This window comes from Seriola lalandi, unplaced genomic scaffold (assembly GCF_002814215.2).
Source record: "Seriola lalandi dorsalis isolate HSWRI2012SDOR001 ecotype SW California unplaced genomic scaffold, Sedor1 jcf7180002054573, whole genome shotgun sequence".
Taxonomy (NCBI): Eukaryota; Metazoa; Chordata; class Actinopteri; order Carangiformes; family Carangidae; genus Seriola; species Seriola lalandi.
The window spans coordinates 356,130-379,654 of NW_019525126.1; the positions used below are offsets into that span (position 1 = coordinate 356,130).

General features: G+C 43.6%; 1 protein-coding gene across 1 annotated transcript in view; it reads right to left on the reverse strand.

The window, feature by feature from the left end:
• Positions 1-23,104, reverse strand: part of kif26ab (kinesin family member 26Ab) — a 66,490-nt gene extending 43,386 nt beyond the window's left edge. The window contains exons 1-2 of the mRNA XM_023417292.2: positions 22,840-23,104; positions 22,373-22,591 (exon numbers count right to left, since the gene is read on the reverse strand). Of these exons, the coding sequence (XP_023273060.1) occupies positions 22,373-22,591; positions 22,840-22,902 (282 nt within the window). The 5' untranslated portion in view covers positions 22,903-23,104. The remainder of the gene's footprint in view (positions 1-22,372; positions 22,592-22,839) is intronic.
• Positions 23,105-23,525: the final 421 nt, after the last annotated feature.

The following is a 23,525-nucleotide window of genomic DNA, read 5'->3' on the forward strand; positions in this document are numbered from 1 at the left end:
AATTGCTCAGTCAGTCTTCCTTTCCTTCCTTCCTTCCCCGTCCAGGTTTCTCTTTTATTATTCCACCAGCATGGAAACATTCCTCAAAATGAGTCAGTACAACACCGCACGGTTTTATATCTGTCCTCGCTAAACTTTGTTCTCACCAGCACCAGTCCTGTTTACACATTACCATTCTTGAGTACTTCCTATGACTGCATTTCTTGTAAAATCAAGACCACACAGCAGCTGCCAAATCTAATGCCCTTTCAACTCCTTTCAACTGACTTTCCCTTCCTCTGCTTCCGAGCCATCTCTGTTTACTTGGCCCGAGACAGTGTTGACCCTAACCACACACCGTCTCCGTAAGTCTCAAAGGGATTGGCCCCCCAATAAACCGCAGGAGCCCAGTCCAGATCCCAGGGTGAGGACGAGAGCTTCCAGCAGGCCTGCTTTCCCACAGGTAGCCCGGCTCGCTCTGACAGCCAAGCCGGAGAAAAACGAGCACAGCTGCTGGCCTAGCCCCGGGTGAGCACAGGGCATTAAGGCAGATTACATTCCCAGGATAAAAGCAACACATCCAGTGGTGTAATCCCTCTCTGCCCCCTGCCCCTTCTCAACTATCGCCACCACCTCCACCTCTCTGACCCGCTCTCCGAGCCAGCCGACTCAACAGATCCCCTGAAGGAGCGGAGAGCTGGAAGGCCTGCGCCTCTGATTAGATATCAGGTAGGGCTTTTAGTGCCGCAGCACATCTCGGATACAGACCATTAAATTTAACCACTGCCTGCTCGGAGGCAGAGAAGACAATGACTCAGGATGTCACACTAGCATGCTATTTAACTCTGTGGGAACGCTTTTCGTGGAACACAGAATGGGAAGGCTCACGAAAATCACATCAAACAGATGTTTGCCCCTGTCTGCTGACTTGACAAGATTAAACAAACCCGTAATAAGACTTTCCCCCACAAACAAAGCAACAGTATCTGCAGCAACACAAGTACACTGTCATTACCTAGCTGATAGGACTGCCTCTACAGAAATGAATTCATTCATCCTCCGTGGCTGCGTGAAAAACTCTGGATGCTTAATTTTTCTGTCACACTTTGAAGTTTTTATTGGAGTGCAGGGAGATTCCATCGAATAATGATAAAATATTTCTGCTGCTTCTAATGTGAAATTTGAGGCTACATTTAGAATCTTATCAAACCATCTGAGTAGAAGCTTTTGTGAGAGATATGCTTGCAAAATCGATTCCGCTCTTGCTTTTTCCTGGGCTGCTGTCTCGCTGTGACTCTCCTGTGAGTTTGTGTATTTTAAACTCACCAACCTCTGTAAATTGCAAGCAAACCTGATGGTTGAACGAAGCCAAAACACCAACAAACAGTACTGAATGTTCAATGTTACATCTTTGTGGCTCTGACTGCAAAACATGGTTTGTAATATTACATTTTTCCCAGAGAGATAACACAGCATTACCGAATTCTGCAACTATCTTGAAGACAAACTACTTACTTAAAATGTCAACAGCACATTTCAGTGAACAAACTTCCCTTTACCTAGATCAAACAGACGATTACCTTGTTTAAAGAAGGGCATCAGATGTTTGCATCAGTATTCCCTTGAATGAACAGCCAAGTCTCCCTGCGTTGCGCATCTGCTCATGAGGAGCTCACAGAGACAGATGTCAGTCTGTCTGCCCTCTGTGATTTAGCCCTTTCCTCCCTTAAACTGTCAGTGAACTGCTGACAGAAAATGCAAATAGGCTGTACCTCTTAGTGACACTTCCAACACATGATAGCCCCACCTGTCCAGAATATCACCGTGACACATCCTCTGATGAACGATTACAGGGTCGAGCAAACAAAGCCTGCAGTCGGGACACACTTCAAAATACAGTCGAGACCTTTTTTTCATGATAAGATCTGGTGTGACATATTTTTGTTTTGGGCTTACCAGCTCCGTGATACAGATCATTGTACGCTACACTGCAGCCGACAGCTTCTCGTCATCCATAAAAAAACAGATGTCACTGTCCATCAAAAATAAAATGGTCATAGATCCTGCTGACCCTCAGGTTAAACACAGATAGAGTCAGTTGTAATCACTCATGAGTCTTTGCCGAACCAACCTGAAACCATTAATGACCTCATATAACGATGTGTCACCAATCCATATGGTCGACCCATTTATCAGTGTGTGAGTGCTGTTAGCTCCTCTTACTGCAGGCGGAGTGAGAATCACATATATGTTTTTATAAAAGTGTAATTACATAAAAAGGCTCACGAAGCCAGGCTTTACATGAGTGAGAAATGGGTGAAATGCGTGGCCTGATGTGTGTGTGTGTGTGTGTGTGTTGCTCCTTGTGTGTGTGGCTGTCTCTTTACACCACACCCATCCATCACTCCAGCCTTTCGCCACTTGGCCAGTTAATTACCTTTTCCTGTTCACTCACGCACATAAAGAAAACAAGCCCCTTTCAGACTGTTTGGACAGACTTCATCCCCCCTCCCCCCTTTCCAACATCTCTCTCTCACTCTCCTCTGTGGACTGAGGCAGCCTTCACTGTCTTAGCCCCAGATCCGTCAAGCTTTCATCAGCTTTGGCCGGGGTCAGAGTGTTGGGAGGTCCGGGCAGGACTCAGCAGTGAGAGACTTTAACAAGACAGCTTCATTAGGCATGTGTTGGTGAATGATCAGTACTTCAACTCAATAAGAGGCTGATTTGGGAGATAAAACAAACCGCACAGACAGAGCAACATGAGCCATCCCTCCAAAGTTTTCTCATTAGTGAAAAGAAGTAATGCTCAACTGCATCACCGTATAAACTGGAGGGATGAAACTATTTTTTCTCCTCTTCAAATATTTTCCACTTCCCTGCCCATGGCTGCTGTGGAGCAAGTCAGGCAGCAGCAGGGCTGCTTGCTATGCTGTCCTCACCGGGGACGCAGTGGATTGTGTTTATGTAAACTTGCGCCAGCAATTGTGCACTTCTAATTAGAATGGCTGATTTTTGGCTGCGAGATGCTCTCAAGGTAGTTTCTCTTTTTCCCCAACTAGGCTCGGCTGTGGAAACGTACCAAAATGAGTACATAATGAAAAATTCAACAGGCAAGCTGGAAAGGCAGGAGCCAGGTGTTGCTGTAAACTGCAGGTGAAAGCAAGGACACGAGGAGGGAGGAAAGGTGGGGTGAGGGAAGGGAGGCTGAAGAGCAGAGAAGAGGATTAAAAATCGTCTGACGCTCTCAGAGCACACAACTAATAAAGAGAATACTTGGTCCTTTCCTCTGGATTTCCAATTTTGCAAAAAAAAAAAAAAAAAGCACATTTATAAAATATGACCGCTTTAAAACTGACACTGAGCATTTGTGGTCAGAATTAAAATTTTAACTCTGTTCCATGCATTTGCAAAGTCCTCATTAGTGTGCAGTGTGAAACTGAAACATTATTCAGCACTCCCAACTCTCCACTGGAGCCCGTTGAGAGATCTATTTTTGTCCAAGAGCCCACTCTAAAACACTCACTGCAGAGCAGCGAATCCTGATACAATAGTTCCTTCCAACAGCCCAAACCACTTCTTCACTTGTATTCAAACCCATTATTTTCAGTCTGTGCGCAGTGATGACAGCCACCTGCTTCTCCTCTGTCTGAACCGTCACACTGAGAGAGCTGCGTTCACTGTAGTTTGTTCAACGTTTATGAACAAGACACAGAGCACTCCCTGTGTTCTGCGGTTTATTTAGAGAGACAACAAACTGCTGCTAAAGCTTACGGTAACTAATCTCCATCGCAGGGCTCCCTCAGTCACACGGAAGGAAAAGTGTGACATGCAAGTTTACACAAAAAATGGTTAATTATCGAAGAAAAATGCAAAGGGAGTTACTCATGCTCAAACAGAAGTAATTGCATCTGGTGTCTTCATCAACATCCTCCAGATCCCATACTGGAAAATAATCTCTCCACACAGCAACAACATGATTAGAATTAATCATTTTTAGATCAACATTTAAATTGTTTTTCGTGCCGTGCAGTGGAGTTATAGAGCAACATATGGACGTACAGGGTCTAAATTTGCCTCATTTTATGTGCTTATTGAAATATTTCATCCCAGACACTTAGGGTGAAAATATAAAGCCTCACCTACTCACAGTCATGAAAATAAAGTGGTATAAAAGTGATGACAAGGTGAAATGTTGAGTATCCTACAACAATTATTTCCCTCCACTTTCCCCTTGGAAAGGATGGGACAGTAATTATACTGGCAAGCTGCCATATGGATAAATATTCAAGTTTTCTGTTGCTGCTGGAGAGACTCTCCCTCTCTCTTGCTCTCTCCTCATGGAGTGACTGTATAGACTCAGTACGTGAGGAGAAGCCACAATGCATAATGAGGCACAGTAAATGCTTATTGTTGAGCATGACACTTTTTTATTTGGCAGATATCTCAATTTTCACTTATCGGCCCATGTGTCATTGGGGATATGTGAGCAACAGGCTAACTGATTAGCAACACAAAAACTGGAGGGACTATAGAACGAGCTAAAGGTTACACCCCCCCCCCACTTTGGCTTCTTAACTGTGTTCATACGCTGGGGCACGAATCATCCTGAGCCAAGGTGAGCCGTGCGGAGCGTCTCTGTCCCATCCACTCCCAGTCTGCAGAGCATTATCTCAGAGACTGACACGCTTTGTGTCTCACAAAGCTGCTGCGTGTCGGCAGAACAATGGAGCAGCAGAGTTGCGAGCAGCGGAATCAGTCTGGTGCAACAGCCTAGTGTAGGTACAGCAGAGAGAGGGGGGAATACTAATTTATCATGAAAGATGTCATTACCATGCCAATGACTTCTCAGAGAACACAATTATCACTAATAATAGACATTTAAACATCAGCCCAGGGCTTTTAGCCGGGGAGGGTTGTATTAATGGAAAACTGTTGTCTGTTTATGAGAACTAGACAGTGAACGCTGGTGAGAGTACTGAAAGAAAAATAAACTGAGATAAGCGCTAACCAGTATCCAGTAAAATTTTTGTTTTTTTCTTGCTAATTGAGATGTCTAGACACATTCTATCGAATCTCAGTGAGATAAGGAAGTAGGCTGAACCATCTCAGTGGAGAATAGCGCACACTAATCCACTTAGTGAGTCTGAAGGATTTTCATTCACTATCCTACAAAATGCTTGGCTTATCAAAATTTTTTCACATGCACATTTTGCCACTTTGTCTTTTAGGAACAATAACATCCTGCAAATGGCCTTGTGGCCCACAACACAAAGCAACTGCAACCATTTCAATTAATATTCAAATGAGCTGGTGAGGATTGGTTGGGATGAAAGCCAGATTGTGTTTTCCTAAATCATATTCACTTTTCACTTTGATAGTTCATGTGAAAAATATATAGTTATATAACATTTTATTCTGCTTTATTTCATAATGTTTTGAGTTGCTTTAAACTTAAATGAAACACATATCTATGCTAGCAGCTATGTGAAGCTGTTTTTAGGCACAGTGACACTTTGAGATAAATGCTAACTTTGGCATGCTAACATGCTCATAACGACAATGTTTCATGTTTACCATGCTAATATTTGTTAATCAACGCAAAATTCAAAATACAGCCAAGGTTGATGGGAATATCACTAGTTTCAGTTAGTGGTCATAAACCAAACACCAGCCAAGTTTTAGCCTGCTGGTGGTGCTAGATGAGAAGTTAAGGCATCACTGAGGTCACTAGCATACATCGTCTAGGAACCATGAATGTCTGCACAAATGTTAATCCATACAATAGTTTGTTGAGATACTTGATAAATTAAGTGTCCTAGTAAGATGCTAAGCTTCAATGCTCCATGGCATTGATTCTACAAGTGTCTGGATTCATTTTGTGTGTTTTAACGATGGTGTCTAACATGTTGCTCCAAAATCAGACTGGGTTGAGGGCTGGTGACTGTGAAGGCCTTAGCATGTGGTTCACATCATTTTCATTCTCATCAAACCATTCAGTGACCCCTCGTGCCCTATGGATAGGGACATTGTCATCCAGTTTCACCACTCATTTCTCAGGTCTTTCCTTTATTCCTCACCCGTCTGTATTTCACTAAAAGCCAATAAGCCTAAAATCTCAACCTGCTGGTGGCGCTATAGTAAAAGTCAAGGCTCCAGCAAAGCCAATAGGAGTCACCCTGTGGGAATAGTTGATTGTTCACTGTGGACCAAAGTGATGGACCAACACAGTGGCCAAATGACAGCCCGACAGATCGATATTGTTTTCCTACAGCTACACAGCTAGAAGTAATGCTCAGACACATTCCAGCAGACACAGGAGAAAGCAGGGTAATTAGTGAAGGCTTTGTAAGTTATCCACCTGTTTGAACGAGCCTCTACATGACTAAGAGATCGGACAAATCAGTGAGACAGCAGCTAACTGATGGAGACTGTCAATTTAGCCTTTTTTCTCTGCACAACCAATTACAAAACGGGGAACATTACACAGAAAGTTACAAAACTGACTCTATTTTCATGCCAGGGACACCGACATGGGAGCACAAGGACAATGACGCTGTCACTTCACTTCGCAGAGTGAAGAGATAACCTTGGAGAGGTTGGCAGCTTTGTTGAGTTCTGAGTTCTGGTTTTGAATTGTGCTTCTCCACATTCTTCAGGGGCTTTCTGTCTGCTCATATGAAATGTCACAACACAGCAGAACTCAGTTAGAGCTGAGGGACTCAGCTTGATGGAAAAACATGCAATTGCAGGAGAAATAGAAGGAATCTGCAGGTTTCACAGCTGAATTGCGTGTTCAGAGCCAAGGCAAAGACAGAATATGTCAAACAAAGTGAAAGTAGAAAGCTTGAGTCTGCAATGAGATTTATAATTTTGGCTCAAGGATATGGTGGCATTCATCTGAGTCTGTCTTTATGCATAAGCCTTGAGTGATGCGCTTTAACTGCTCTTAAGAGCACACGGAGAAACACACAGTTAAAGGCAGTTAAATGACAACAGTCAGTTAAGGAGAGAAGAGCTGTACATTCTGCAGCAGACTAATGGCTCTTTCATGTATTTATGAGTGGAGAATGGAAAGTAGCCAGATATATCATTAAGATGAGTGTGCAAATTTGTATGCATGGGTCCAATCTCTTTGTGTTGTTAATTTGAAACAACACAAAGAACTTTAGAGATATTACATCATGTCAGACTGAATCATACGCTACATCAGTGTGTTTTTCATCTGCAAACACACACACATACGCACGCATGCACACACACACACACACACATACAGAAATATAGAGTGATATGTAAAGTCGGACTTGGGATGCAGAAGCATGCCCAGTCCGTGCTCAAGGTTTTATTGTGGGATTGTGGGGTCAAAGGGTAACTAATTGCGCGACTCATGGAGGTCAGCATCGGTGTGGCCTTGTGCCAGAGCACTGGAACACCACCTGAAGGTCTGTCAGGCAAGACAAATGAACTCCGACCTCCCTGCTGATGACATCGACCCCAGTCGGTGAGCGCACGCCACATCTTAATCTGGGTCACAGGGAAAAGCACAGACCACTGCTGCTGGTCATGACGTTACGTGCTGAAGGAGCTAACACTGATATTTACCTGCCCGGTCTCGTGTTCAGTTACCCATCAAATATCAGATATCAGGGGCATTGTGTAGCGTAGTGGTCTAAGCAGGCGCCCCATGTGTAGAGGCTACAGTCCTCGCTGCAGTTGGCCCCCGGTTCGAATCCCGCATCGGACGGCCCTTCGCTGCATGTCATTCCCCCTCTCTGCCTCCCTGTTTCCTGTCTCTCTCCACTATACTATCAAATAAAGGCATAAAAAGCCCAAAAAATATACTTAAAAAAAAAAAAATATCAGATATCAAATAAATCCCCATTAGCATGAGGTCAGATTTAGTGGTAGTGGTCTATTGCTCTTTGTGTAACATAAATAAAATTTGTGGTTACTCAGGCCTCAGTGTACACTACAAATTGTTGGGAAAACAGAAAAGCCTGCTTGGTGCAATCTGGCCAATCTAACAATAGCATTCTTGTGCAAGCAGCGCTTTCTTTTTTAGAGACCCCATAAACAGCCAAACTTAGCTCTGCCTTCAAACTCCTGGGATTCCACAAGAGCAATTCTCAGTTTTACACAGTGACTCCCTGAGCAGAGCAAGGCAGGAGATGCTTATCATTTTTCACCAGTCAATAATTAGCTGGTTCCCTAATCAGCTGTTTGTGCAGCACGCCTGTCCGTGCCTTCTCATTTAGCCATATCACAGCAGACGCCGGGGCTTTTACCTGCCATGCCATCAGCAGTAATCCACCGCCTGAACCACACTGATAGCTGACTCTACTGTCTGGAATGTAGTTGCAGTTGCACCCCCATAAAAGGTCTGTGTGTGTGTGTGTGTGTGTGTGTGTGTGTGTGTGTGTGTGTGTGTGTGTGTGTGTGTGTGTGTGTGCACCATCCTGTTGCGAAGAATTAACAAATACGTGTGATGGATGGATAAAATCACATGACAACTCCAGCCTGACGGAAAAGGTATTGTGATGGAGGTCTAGGGATCATCCAAAGAAAAGGAGTGTCTCGCTTTCATGATTAACAAAATGTCAAAAAGGATTTCCCTTCCTAAACAGAGACTACAATCATGTGAGGTTGCCAGCCAGAGGGACACGGGCAGATGGGACGTCTCCCTCTCTCCTCTGCTGCACTGTTTTGGAGACAAAAATGACCCAGACCTGTGTCAACAGCTGGGAAAAGCATTCCTCGCTGTGCTTTGTGAAAGTGATAAAAATAACACCATGAAGGATCCCGCTGTGGGTTACGCCCTGAACGGGTCTGTTTTTCCTGGCCAGGAGGGTCACTGTCAGGCAGAGCTGGACCTCCAGCCAACACACATCAAGGCAGCACTTTCCTAGCCTCCATTCTCGCCCCTGTCTTTTCCTGTTTTGACAGGAAACAGGAGATGATAACACAGTCACACAAACAAGCAGAGATTGCCTCCGACCTGCTGCCGGGCTGTCCTCGTGTGGCAGTGCATGTCTGTTTTCTTTAGAGGGCCTCGTGTCCAAACATACAAAAAATAACACACTAGCCGTCTAGTACAAACACGGACACCAAGCCACTGTGACGCACAGGCACGCACGCAGATGCACCTGACACACTCAACACACCGCACAAACACACCTGTCTTCACGCCAAGCCTGAATAACCTTTCCACAGACTGGCACAGTCTTCTGTGAGTGGAGCATTTCCTCAGAGGCTCCCAGCAGCGTGCCAGCACAGCGTCGCACAAAGGAACGCAATAAAACAGACCACGAAAGTCACAGACATAGGGCCTGAAAGAGGCGAGATGAAAGCTGGGATGGTCGCCACGGGGACCCAAACATACACTGGGGAGGTGAGCGGGGGAGCAATGTCAATATCTAGTAGAGAGAGAGGAAGGGCGGGGTGGGGAGCGGCGCTGGCATCAGAGGTGGGGGGGGTTGCTTTGAAGGCCAAGGGAGGTGTGGACGGGTAGCGTCTCTCGTTCGAGCCTCTTTTTGGAATGTGAGCCTTTTATGTTGTCAGGAAGCACACCACGGTGAGACACAACAAGTGGAGTGACGGGGCCATTAGAGAGGCTTTGTTGATGGTGAGAGAAGCTACAAAGGAGCAGGACACTTTGATTGCCCTCTCTGATCCCCCACTAGCCTTTGTTTATGAGCTAATTAAGCATTGTTCAGCTGCTGCAGGAGCCTCGGACCCTTCATCCCCACAGCGCCACCATGACTTTCAATGGCTACTGTAGGGCTTTTACAGCACCCTCTATAACTTAACAACTTGAGCAGGAATCACTTTCTGAAACTGCTTTCCAGTATGGGAAACCAAGCTCTGGCAAAAACAGCCAACAAATATGTACGTTGTGTGCATGCATGCTTGTGAGTGTGTTTAAGAGACAGAGAAAAAGCACAGAAGAGATACAGGTATAGTCTGACGGGCCAAATGCAGTTCAAACACGGTCTCCGGTGACTGCTTCTGTAGGAGTTCAAGTGTGCCCCGGTTTCACCCCTCCATCGGTGACTGCAGCCAAAGCAGCTCCTCGCTCACAAAGAGATGAAGACATAAATGCCCAGTGTGGGACGAGGGGAGGCCAAGAGGTCAAAGGATGGATAGAACTTCCCGCTACATGGATGTGGCAATGACCGTGCGACAGCGGTCAAAACATGTTTGTGGAGAAATGCTCACAAAAAGGAAGAACATGTTTTACAGAAAGTGAATAAATATGTGCGGAAATGTGTTTACCTGTGTTTGGGGTCGGGCGCAGAGAGTTCAGGGGCAGCACATGAAAAAGAAAAAAGAGAGGAGAAAATCAAAGTTTCTGCATTAATTACTGAAAAGTTAAAGTAATGTTTGCTTGTCAAATAAAGTTTACAAGAAGAGACTGATTAAAGCTGTTGATCACATGAATTATTTCTCGACAGCTGAACTCAAGCCAAAGGGCATATGACTAACGCCTCCCCTGGAAACCAACAACGCGTCGCTCTAACGTCAAACTAAAGCTGACACAACCTGTAAAACATTGTGTGTGAATAAAACCGCACATTTAAGCTTGACTACATAATAGTTTTACAGCCTGCCTGTTGTCTGGACTTGCAGTGGACATTTGAGAATGACCCTGGTTTTGCAAGTTTTGGCTCTTGAATGACATAAAGGGGTTGGGGGGAACACAACAACAGCGTCCACTCCTGCTCGGAACAGTAAAGCTGTGCAGGAATTCACCAAGGCCAAAGACGCAGGTGTGCTCCCCGAGAGTTTCCCTCCTGTTCACCGGGCATCTGAGGGAGGTGAGCATTTCCGCGTTGCACAGACACGTTCAAAGGCATTCCAGCTATGTTTTTGTTTGATGCATAAATTTAGAGCAGTAAACAGCAGCTACAATCTGAGAGAAGCACCAGGGGTGAAGCTGCTGCCAAACAGCCTGTGGCAAACAAATACCTAAAACACATCACATTAATGATGACAATTTCAGAAAAACACATCAGCATGTAGGAACAAAATGCTCACTGAAAGCAGCTCTGAACAAAAGTGAAATGGAAAGGCAACATAACCACATTCAATTAGGGCCAGAGAGCAGCAATTAGGGTGCGAAGCTGCTGTCAACATCTCACAAAACTAAAAAGTTTAACTGAGCATGCAGCAAAGCCATAATGCCATGAATAAACCTATGTACATATACACACACATACTTGTCCATCACACACTCTCTCACAGGTTTTTTTCTCACACCCAGCATGGGAGTTAGTGCTTAGCTGGGGGTCTGCACTGTGAGGCCCAACAGCGGGTTCCCAGAACAGCGAGGATGGCTCAGCTTTTATAGGCCGGTGCTGAACTGATACTAGGCAGCAAACGCAGAGGATGGAGAGGCAGTTTGGGACTCGTAAACAGAGAGGTTTAAGTTTAAGTGCCCGACACACACGAAGGAGATAAAACAGCCCAGAGCTCTTCAGCAGAGAGAGTGACATCATAAAATAGAGCGGCAGTAACAAGAGGGGAAGCATAAAGGACGGATCTATTAATGGGAGTAGGTACATGGGAGAGAGACGGGGGGTTGGTTTTCTCCATCCGCCAGGAGTACTGACGAGTTCAAGATGGCATCATTTCTCACGACAGCACCTTTCTGCTGATCCGAATATAAATCTGATCATCCAAAATTTTTTCGGAATGCCTGTGACCTCCAAAGGACATGTTTTTACTGTAACAGAGCACACGTGGACGTAAATAACAACAACTAACAGTGTTCTTTCTTTACTTGGCTGCTGTTTGTAAAAGTTCAGGGGCACCATCTGACACTTTTTCAAGGAGATTTTACAAATGTGAGGTGCGACGTTGCCGCTTTCTCACTCATCTCTATCACTCTTGTGCTGCGTATCTGTACAAATCATGGGATGAGACAGAAAATATAAAGGGAGGCTGTCGAGTACCAGTGCTTGAAAGCGTGTCTAACAATACTGTAGCCAAGAAAGGTTGAAAATATATCCAAGTTTTTATGATACAGTCACTTCAAGCACTACTAAAGTAGCAAAAAAAACTATTTATTTTGGCCTTTGATGCTTTGGAAGCTACTCAAACATTTTCCCAAAAGTGTACCAGTTTGTTGAGGAAAAAAAGGCTTCACCAATCATAGACAAGAAACACTGCTACTGTAGCTCGACTGACTTTTTCTGGTGAAAATTCATTATGAAAATCCATACAGCTGAGGCTGACCTTTTCAGTGTTCCACCTATTGAGAAATCCAGACACATGGCTTTCCATGGAAATAAAAGCAACTACCTGCCATTTCGTAGAATGCTTTGCTACGCTAGTTCCTTTAAAATGTCAGCAGGCAAATTGCTAAGTCAAGTCATTCAATAATGAAAGAAACACGCACGCTGAAAAGAACACTTTCCACCTCCTTCCTTCTGCTCCTTCTATCAGGATGGATACAAGCTTTGGCACAAATCTGACGTTTCAGATATTTATTTATATAAATGAAAACAGGGACATAATTAAGGTAATAATTGCATATAGTGTCATGTAATTTAGTGGTATGATCAGAGACATGTTATACCCTCATATGAGCACATAACCATCTGCAAGTGAGCCAGTAGGGCTAAAATCAGAGTTAAAGAGAGATCGCATTTTCATTATATTCACCCTAAAGCTAAGCCCACCAAGTACCACAGTAATGGCACTGGCCAGTCACCTTCTCCATCACCTTCTCCATTAACCAGACCACCACCAGGCCTGTGTGCTGGAAGATGAAGATAAAACACTGTCTGTAATAATGCAATCATAAATTGGTAGCAGTTAAGTTCAGAAAGATGGATGACTTCTGCAGCAAAGTGGAAAGGATGGAGGGACTCTGAAAGTGCTTCATCTCTTTCTTTTCCTCTAGTACTTACACGCACGTTCACACATCATCAATACACACACTCATCCTCGCTCACGGAGCTGGACACTCAAGCATGAAATGAACATGAGCAGCGTGAACTTTGACTGGCATTTTCACACTGCGGCAGGATTTATGGAGCACTATATACGTATCTGAATGAGCTCCTGACAATAAAGGATAGCCCAACACATAGCTGGGGAGCCCAGTATGACGAGTTAACACATGCCATCTACCAATCACAAAACAACCCATCACAATCCATCTACTATTACACAAACACAAATAGAATCACACAGAGATGCATGCATACTGCCACCCAGACACATATATAGAGATATGACATGAAAGCACAGCAGCTGCACAGACACAGTTTGCTACTGTTGGCCACTGAGGAACTTCTCTGGGAATTAATGGCCCCGTTTGAATGAAATATTCAGTAGTTCCAAACAAATATGTCATTTTTAGGATTTACTAACTAGAACTTACTAAAGGCACAAGGGTGACCAGTTATTGTACTGAAATTAACAAAATGTAAAAAATAAAAAAAAAATAAAAAAGTATTTTTAGCATCTTTCAGCTCATTTTTTAACAGCCCACAGCTTCATTGTTTTGGATGAATGCTAATATTGTTCTATGACTGCTTGATGTATAAATAGGCAACTGTTCGCATCCACCACAACAACTTCATTAGGTGATAATATTCCAGTGATTGCACAGCCCCCAAGTGGCCAGAAATTCTGTTAATGCAGAATTTAAGATTTTGCTCGACACATGAAGATTTTTTTAGTAATGCCTGAGAGTAAAACACTAATTTGATCATTCTGTCCATGATTTTTGATTAATTTCCTCTATTGTAATTTATAGCAATATTCTCATTAATATTGTGGAATTAATTTCAGCTAGTCCCAGTCCTGTGCCTCATAATTAAACATTTTGTCTTCTGCCACAAGGCCTTCAACTGCATGCAAAAACACTGTGTATAATCCGTCATCTTTGAGTTTATTTCACTTAGTGTGAGTAAGAAAAAATTACAATTCCTGCTAAAACAAATTCTCTGAATGCCTTGCTCCTGGCACTTTGACAATAGCTGTTCAGAAAAGGCTTTGCTCACTCCATGTAAACATTTATCACAGATTTTATAAACCTGCTTCTCCAGACCACACTCAATGCACTCTCTGAGAGTAAATATTGCCAAATACTGGCAGCACCCTGAACTGGCAGGTGAGAAGTAGAAGCTCCATTTACATCTGCCAAAGAGGAAAACAAACAATGGCAATGTCAAGTCCAACTTAGGCACCATACTCCACTGATCCGCTGTTTGCTATGAGCAAGGGAGCCACGCCCAAACAGCCTGGAGTTTGCTGTCTGCATATCCATCTTGGCAAGGATACACAGCGCTGGCATGTTCTTTCAGCACATTGCTATAAGCCAGGCGATTTGTCTGCTACCACAAGGCCTGCTGTCAATTGAATGCGTTTTATGGAGCCAGCAGGAGATTACCTCTAACTCAGTGCTCCTCAGTGTCTGTGTACCGTCTTGAAAATTTATCTCAACAACTATGTTTTTCCAATACTCTGAATCAGACTCAATAATGGAGTGTAGTCTGCCCGGATCGTGCATGTCTCACTTCACCATGACATATGGAGCCAAGCAGTAGGAGCCCCAACAAAGCGTAAAACAAACATACATACTCACGATCACACACACGAGCAGCTCACCCCAAATTAACAAGTCAAACTGATTAATTCCCAGTGGTTACACTTCTTGGTGCATTTGTGTTCTTTGCACATTGACATTTGTGCCTTTTTTGCTCTGTTCTCATGCTCTGCAGATCTGTGCTGTGCTGTAACACATCGCCCTGTCAGCCCAGACTGCAGATCCATTGTTTCATTTCAGTCTGGCTCATTGTAACACATGATCCTTCACCAAACAGCAGCAAACCCATTCAGACAAGTCCTATTATGCATGGCAATCATTCTTCAAATACAAAAACAATGAGAAACAGCTAAAGAATATAGGTGTTGTCAAAATCTCAGCATTACCTGGTGCTTTAATTCAAAGAGCTATGTCAAAATGATCTCTAATAAAACAAAACCAGATCCACTCCTGACTGAGACATGTCTGAATTAGTATACTCAGTAAATATATACCTGCGACCAGCTATGAACAGGTACATTATTTCACTATAGTTCAAAATGTCCACTTATATCAAGTTTTTTGCAATGCTAGCAAGCATGTTAGCCAAATAAATAGATTTATATTTGAGGAAATGCATTTACTTGCTTTCTTGCCAAGAGTTAGTGCAGAGGAGAATCTTCCACTCTCATATCCGTCCATTATACATGAAGCTATGGCTAGGAGACGGTTAGCTTAGCTAAGTGTAAAGACCGGAAACAGCTAGCTTTGCTCTGTCCACCAGTAAAGAAGAAAACACCTGCTAGCACCTCTAAAGTCAACCATTAAAATCATAACCAGTAGTTGTTTTTTGTACAGATTAAACAAATGAGATATCCATTCATTAGTGATCTTAAGAACAATGTGTTGGCTAGCTGTTTCCTCCTTATGCTGAGAAGCTAACTGTGGTTGTAGCTTCATATTTTAAAAAAACGAACTATTTCCCAAAAGCCCAAGAAAAGTGAGATTTTATCAGTATTTATGATAAAGATTCATAACAGTTTTTTTATCACAATTTTGTGCTATGAAGAATACATCTCTTTTTAAATGCAACAGGTCACGTCAGGCCAACATTTACAGAGATGTAAGAAAAGCAAAGACACTCTACCAAGCATGGAGCTTCATGGCCTCTGGTAAAATATAACTGCTTTCTCATCAGATCATTATGGCGCAGTTGGTCTCCTAAGTAACAGAGTTCGATTGAACTTCTTCACTGCAGAGCTGGTAAGGACAATAGACTGACTTTACATATTTGACTTGTTTGAAACAGAGTGGCGTTGCAGCCTTTAGAGTAAATTCCTCTGCTCACCTTGACAGGTAACTGAGGGAACATCTGGACGGCTCTCTGTAGACATTACAGTGGCATGCAGCTCCACCAGAATGAGCCAGATGGCCAGAAGAGGACACATTCAGGTAAACTCTGTGCATATGTCTGTGTGCGTGTCTGAGCTCAAGCATGACTTTACCTGTCTGCTGTATGTCTGTGTATGTACAGTGTGTGTGTGTGTGTGTGTGTGTGTGTGTGTGTGTGTGTGTGTGTGTGTGTGTGTGTGTGAATGGGCATCTGCTTTGGAGCCTCAGTCAGCTCCTGTTTAATCTTGCCCGCTGTGGATCCACACCTCTGAGCAGCCAGGAGGACAGTGCAGGCATAAGGAATGGCAGTTATTCCTTAACCTTCTCCAACAGATTCCTTCACTCTCCTCCCTGTGAAAGGCGATGAGCATCAGCCTCACTGCAGCTCATTTTCCATCAGCCCCTGCATCTGCACACCCTTAACCCATTTCCTGCACTCTGCTTCTTGGCAATTTACCTTTGCAATTGCGATAAGTAGCGGACTGGGCAGCAACAATTGCGGCCAATTCACTTTCAGCTCACCAAATTAAAGATGTAAAATGAAACTGCAGCAGACACTGTGAAGATGTGGCCTTCATTCCACAGTTGCCTGAAGGTTAGAAAGAAGGGTTTCCGGTCAGTGAAAGTGCTTTGAAATGCAGGACCAGCTGTGAAAATCTGGAGGCAGGAAAGTGAATGAGAAACTATTTACGCTCCCTTAACTACTGACAGGGTTGTTCCACTGTCTACATTTAAAGGACTACGGCTGCACTGTGCAGCTCACAGGTGGATATAAAGGCTGGAAAATAAAGGAAATGAAGGAAAAATATTTTATTCCAAGGCAACTTCCAAAAAGTGAACTGATCCGACAGTGCTTTTTGTTCTGTACCACTGTGAGTAAAGTAAGTAGGGTTGGAAATTGAAATGTTTCCATATGATACCTGGGTTATGCAAGCAATACCAAACTTTTTTTTTTTTTTCACGTTACTTCAAGAAGTATGAACATGTTTTTTTGTTCAACAAAAGATGCCATAACTCTCAAAATTTTAATGTTATCTAAACACAAGGAGCATGGTCAAGACCTAAAACTGGCAAGATTTTCTAATCCAGAACTCGACTGCCAGCTTTCAGGACCTGACAGTTTTCAATACTTGGTGCTAAATGGTGGACACACCTCATTGCGTTCCAAGACATTATTTACATTCAGCAACAGTAATTGTAAGTAGCTGCATGCTGCCGAGGCTCATAGATATAGTACAGCACGATAGGACCATGACTGATGTCTGTGGTCTCTGCACCACTTGACACCAGATTATTGCTCTGTGGTTTAATACAGCCACATGCCATAAAGCAGAAGTCACACTGCATGCGGGAATGAAACGAGGGGACGGCTCAGCCCAGAGTCTCCTGTATTCTCCTGTCTCGTCTCTCATCTCCTCACAGCCTCTCTGGAGTGCACGCACTGCTGAGCAGACACACAGGCATGCAGAACACACACACATATCACACAGAGCCTCTGGGGCTCAGGTGCTTAGAGGTGAGTAGAATAATACGGTCATGCTCTGTTTTAACTCTACGTTAGCTCAAGTTTCACAACCGGAGGGGTTTTTTCACACAGTCTTTTTTTCTGTCCTCCCCTTCATCCGTCTGCCAGTCACTCTGCTGTCGATTGCCCTCCTGCAGCGGACCTGGCAGCGTACAGCTGTTCCTGCCCAGGTCAGCCCCCTGAAACCCTAACCCACTATAAAGACTGGGAGAACTGACAGAAAGGTCAAAGGTCAGTCAAAAAAGCGGTAACACACCCTCCGAATGGCCTGAAAACAGTTGCCAGGTAGGTACATCTGCAGCCATTCACCATCACCCACTTCTTCCCCGTCTCTCCTCAAACATTTCTCTTACATTGACTTGTAAATACACACTCGTCTATGCACGGTACTATAATCAACAAAGCAATGTTCCTGCTGGCTCCTTGGCCATGGCAACCAAACACTCTGCCCCACTTTTTCTGTGAGAGTTATACAAATCCATAACTGGGCAAAGAGGCATGGAAGCAAGAATTAAGAAAATGGGCAAAAGGCAAGCAACATGAAGTTATTACATGAGTCTCATGTTCAGACACACAAATGCCTGTGTAAAAATAGGTGTTTTTTTAGATACAAAACAAAGTCAAACAAACTCAGATCATCTCACTGAGTCCTTGGCTCGGAAACACTAGTTGCATTATAAGGTTGATTAATTTCCTTTCTTCAGGGCATGGGGAAACAAAACACGATTTGAAGCACTTACATGAATTCATTAACAACTCTGCATTTTGAGTGGATCAAGGGTCAAATGAGGAACAAAGCAGAAACAAATCAAACATGAATCCAAATGAGCCATGTGAGAAAATTACTGTTCCCATAATTTATGAATTCAACATGAAAAAAAAAACTGGCAAAAGACCTCATGGTACAAACTAATTCCTGCAGCCACATTCATAGTCACACTCATACACACCATCCATAATAGCCTTGGTCACACTGTGCATATATCAGCAGTGCACGGTCTTCGGATTAGCTGATGGTTTGCTCACTCCCTTTAAACCAAGATTTAACTTCATTATACCCGGGATGCCTATTGTGGCCTGATTAGCTTGTGGTACTAAATTCAGTTTCTTCATTTCCCGAGGGCAAAGGTCATCAGAAAGGTGAGGTCTGGCTGCAACTGACCTCAACCTCGAACAGCTCAACTTAATCCAGATCTTTCCTGCAGGACATTCTCTGTTAATCAGTCGGTGTACTAATGGAGCTCACAAGCACCAAAAACTGCTTTTATATTCATTGCTTCAGTATTTATTAGCACTGCAGCCTTTATCATTGACCTGTCATCTTTGCAATATACCAAACCCCTGTGTATCTCCTCTAAGACTCTGGCTTGACAATTCAAATGATTTTAATTATTTCCCTGTTTCAACCTTTAGCTTTATATTTTAGCCTTTAAGAGCAACAATCACTAAGTATTCTTAGCTGCCATCTTAAAAGAACAGTTGTTCATTTTCTCGCCCTGAGTTAGACGATTAGATTGACACCACTCTCGTGCCTGTATGCTAATTAGGAAACCAGCAGTCTGTTAGCTTAGCTTGGCACAAAAACTGAGAACAGCTAGCCTGTGGTGAAGAGACTGTGCCTAAACGAGAAATAGCCTGGCAATAACCCATCGTAACACATGTCTTTTACGCTTAGATTTTGTTGGTACTGATTAAACAGACAACAACGTGAAGAAATGTTTTAATAAAATGTCAAACTACTCCTAGTTTTAAAAAAAAAATTAAAATTATTTGACGCCTTGCAGTAGCTAGTTGACAAGCTAGCACTTTCCCTCTCCAGTCTTTAAGCTTAGCTGACCAGTTGCTGGCTCTAGCTACATATTTACTGTACACACAAGTGAATGGTGTCAGTCTTCTCATCTCTCTCTCTCAGCAAGACAGGGAATTAGTGTATTTCCCATAGCAGTTTTGCCATCTTCCAAATTTTTATTCAAGGATTCCTTAAACCAGAGCAATGATGCACTTCCATGCATATTTCACCAACATAATCCTGTCTTTTATGGCTCCCATTCTCCATGAATGTCAACTCTGTTGTGGTTCAGTGAATACAATTAAAGTTACTCTCTTTAAAAAAAAAAAGGTATCAAGTGACAGGGCCTCTGTCTAAATTGTGACTGAGGGGTCTAAACTGCTTCAGCCTGGCTACGGGTGAGGAATTATAGTCCTTGCAGGTCACAATTACCCCAGGCTACTGGCTCTATACAAACCTAATAGTCTATTGTTGTCACTGACACTCTTTTAACTTTTTCATGAGATGGTTGATGACACAGGCACAAAAAAACACATCTCATTAACACACATGACCAAAATATGAAGTATCCCTTACAGACTTACAAAAAGAGACTGAGAGTTTACATTACTGAGCTAAGGGTGGATTTAATCCAGCTGCATGACCCTATCTGTCTGGACTGACAGAGCCTCTGATTACAGTAAGGAGCTAATTGGTTACTTTGAAACTGAGATTTAAGCGATCGCGAACCTCCTTCAGCCGCTGTGTCCTGCCACATTAAGCGTAGTCTACAATTATTGAATCCAGACTGTCTGTTATCCACTATTGAAGTCATTCCTTACTATAGGTTTTAATTATGCAAATTCAGAAGGTGAATTCCCTTGATTAGATCAAGTCTGAGGGTTGTCAATGTCTCTGTTGTTTCTGTCTGTCCTTTTAGAAAAGGGCATTTTTCCCAGGGTTTTTTTAATCATCTGCTGTCTGAATGACATAAAATGTGCTAAAGCGGCTGAAACTTAAGGATGGTAGCTCAAAGAAGTAATTTCAGGAAAGTTAATTTGAGGTTGAGCCCTTTAACACAATGTCATTAAATATTTCTAGTTAGAAAACCATTGCAAATTACACGTATAAAGGGCAATGTAGTCGTACGAGCAGTTCAAATAGTTTTTAAAAGTTGTCACACACCACTGTTGCTCTTGAAATGAGGCAGGCTTGAGAGAGCAGAAAGCATGGAAATATTTAATTGCTGCCAGTGGATGTGGTGGATGCATAAAGAAAAAGGTTTTTTAATGCTGACCAAGTCGTTTCTGTGCAAAAACTTCATTACATTGCTGCCATTGTCCACTTACCCCTCTGGTGGGCTGTACTGAACCACAGTGTGGAGGGAAAGGGCCTTTACTTCCCTAAATTTTTTGCAGGACACACTATAAGCAGGTTCCTTTAGACCCAAACAGGAAAACACAAAAGCTTTCTGGGAGATTTCAGTGTGTGTGTGTGAACAGTGAACTTTCCCTGTAGTAGGCTTCATGTATGAAAGCACATTCACTCTACCCAAACAGTTTTCCTTGAATTTTTATCTACTCGCTACTACTACTGTATTCAAACAATAAGTCCACAGGCAGGGTGAGGGGGGAGAGGGATGTCTGGGGACCAAGCCGACTTCCTCTTCATAAAAAAAAAAAAAGCCAGGCGGATGGGGAGGGCGGGGAAGTGCGACCTCTGGTAAACAGTCTCCGCTCTCGTAATTTTTTCCCATGACAATCGCAGACACAACACTTGGCGAACCCCTTGCAGGTAGTGTGATCCCAGACACACCAGCAGGCCACCTGAGTCGCCCCGCTGACCTTATTCCCTCCATGGAGGAAGCAATTTGAAAGCGATCATCCATAACCGCATCCATCTTATGAAGCCCAACAGGTGAGCAGCTCAAACTCACAAAGACAATGGCTTTATTATCCTTCAGCTGGAGTAGCCCATACCATAACCCTGGTACAATAACAGCACCCTGCCATCACTGTTTGCCACCCTGGAATTAAGGCCCAATTTAGCCATCAACAAGTGCAAAATAGGGGAAAAAGGGGGGCAGCTCTCATCTCTTTCTACAACACAGAACACCTGGTGAGGGCCACAAAGTACTGCTGGAGGGTCCCACACTAAAAAGGGGAGGTCAGTTCCCATGGCAGATAATGGCAGTTAGGGGTAGGCTTAATGTGTTTACGGGGTGGACTTACCTGATACCTGAAAATAGATCTGATCTGCTCAGAACAAAGATTAGACCACACATACAGATGTCTCAAACAGAGAGCCCAGGTGCTTCAGAAATGCCCCCTTGTCCCTTGTATACCTGTTCCCGTATGAACATCAGGTGCTGTGGGATTTAGGGGTGAACCTTAAAGAGCTGTAATCCAATCTGACGTTGAGACTCGCTCTCTAAAAACGGGACAACAAAGGAGAACCGACCCGAGGGCAAACCCAGCCCACCACAACAACAGCAGTCTCAGGGCCTATATTTAACAGTGGTGGGAATTGTGGGAGCAGCCATACAGGAACACTTTCAATGCACAGCGAAGGTCGACTGGGACTTCACTTCCTCCTCAGTCTCCAACGTGAGCAGCTCGCTCATTTCAAACCCCTCGACCCCCCACACCCAACAGCAAAATAAAGAGATAAGCATTGTTTAGCCAAACAATGGGCCACTTTCAAAGTCTCAAAAGCTTCCATTTTCACAGTCAAGGCCAGCATTTGAAGTCAAGTATAGAAATAAACAACTTTACAAGTGGATGGTGAGAGGTTTCTTAGAAGAATTAAAAACAATCAAGCGGATCTTATTTCATTCCCCATAGATTATAAATGGATAGATCAATGTTAAGAGCAGGTGCAGGTAAGCAAGAAAAGAGAAAAGACACAAGCAGCTCTACAGAAATGTTACAGCAGCTCAGACTGAGAGGCTGCTGCCAGAGGTGATGCCAGACTTCTCCTTTACTCTGTATTTACAACAGTGACTGTAACTTGCTCACATGTAGACTAAACCTAGCGTGCCTATGTTTAATTAGAAATACCATAAAAAAGCAAACCATGTGATTGCATTATTTCAAACTTTAAGGGGTTAATGAATGCACAAAAAAGGTTGGACTTTAACAAAGAGATTGGCCTAAAAGATGATTTCACCAACCTTCAGTGAGTTTTGGTCAGCCAGGGCTAGCGCTTGCTTCTTCAGCTCTGACACTTTCTTCTGACATTGCTGGCAGAAGCCTCCTTTCTCCTCCGACTCGGGGATGGAAACCGACCCGGCGCCCTCAGGAGGAGGCCGGCTGCTGCACCGCGGGTCCTCCGCAGAGTGGAGTCTTTTCCTGGGGGTTACCGGAGACTCTCCACTCGGACATCCTTCCACCTTCAGCATAAGGAAAAAGTTTAGTTAACTACTTGGTTGTAAGAAAAGGAACAAGTCATACCTCCAATGCACACGAGTGATAGTGAAACTGTTTGTTTGTGCCTGACAACCCGTTTGAGTAAAGAGCACCTGTTCAAGAGTACGCCACAGAGATGCATTTTTTTTTTTTTTTTTTTTTTAAGTGGAAACTCGCACGAGCAGAAGAAAATCACCTATTTACACTCAATCATGTGCAGTGACACACTTACAGTGAACATGCGGTTGCTAGGGTCCCTTCCATCAGGAGCTGAGCTGCCCCCAAATAAGCTCATTCTCCCAGATCAAGGTTAGGCTGCACCTTCAGGAGAACGTCTTCGTGAAACTCCACACTCAGAGCTTTTGCTGCTGAGAAACACGAGGCAGAGCCATAGGCTGGACTGAAGACCTGACTGAAGGTTACCAGTCATCTGTCAGATTGTGCTGGACCAGTAGCTGCTGATCGAAGACAACTGGTGAGTGTGTGCTTCAAGTTTCCCCGCAGCGGAGGAGTTTTGGTACAGGAGACTTCTCAGCGGTGCGCAGGAGGCGGTGTTACAACAGGAATGGGAGGGCTGAAGAAAACTTTCTTGCGCAGGGTGGCGGGACTATATGAGCTGTTATTATGCCATGGACCAGTCTCAATGCGTGGTGTAGCGGACGCAGATAGAGTGGTCTACATCATTTAAACCCCTAAAAACACACCTTCCTGCATTTTTCCTCTTAAGTAGCTTGAAAAAACACCTTATTCCACAGTCTGACAGTAACATGTACATCAAGCATCAGCTTTTCCACATGTTCACTGAAGCTAAAGGATATTTCTCTTACACCGAGAGAAATATTTAAACTCCACGTTTTTATGGCTGCACCATTCCATCAAATGGAAATATTCTAGATGGCTTGTGCATCATCTAATGCA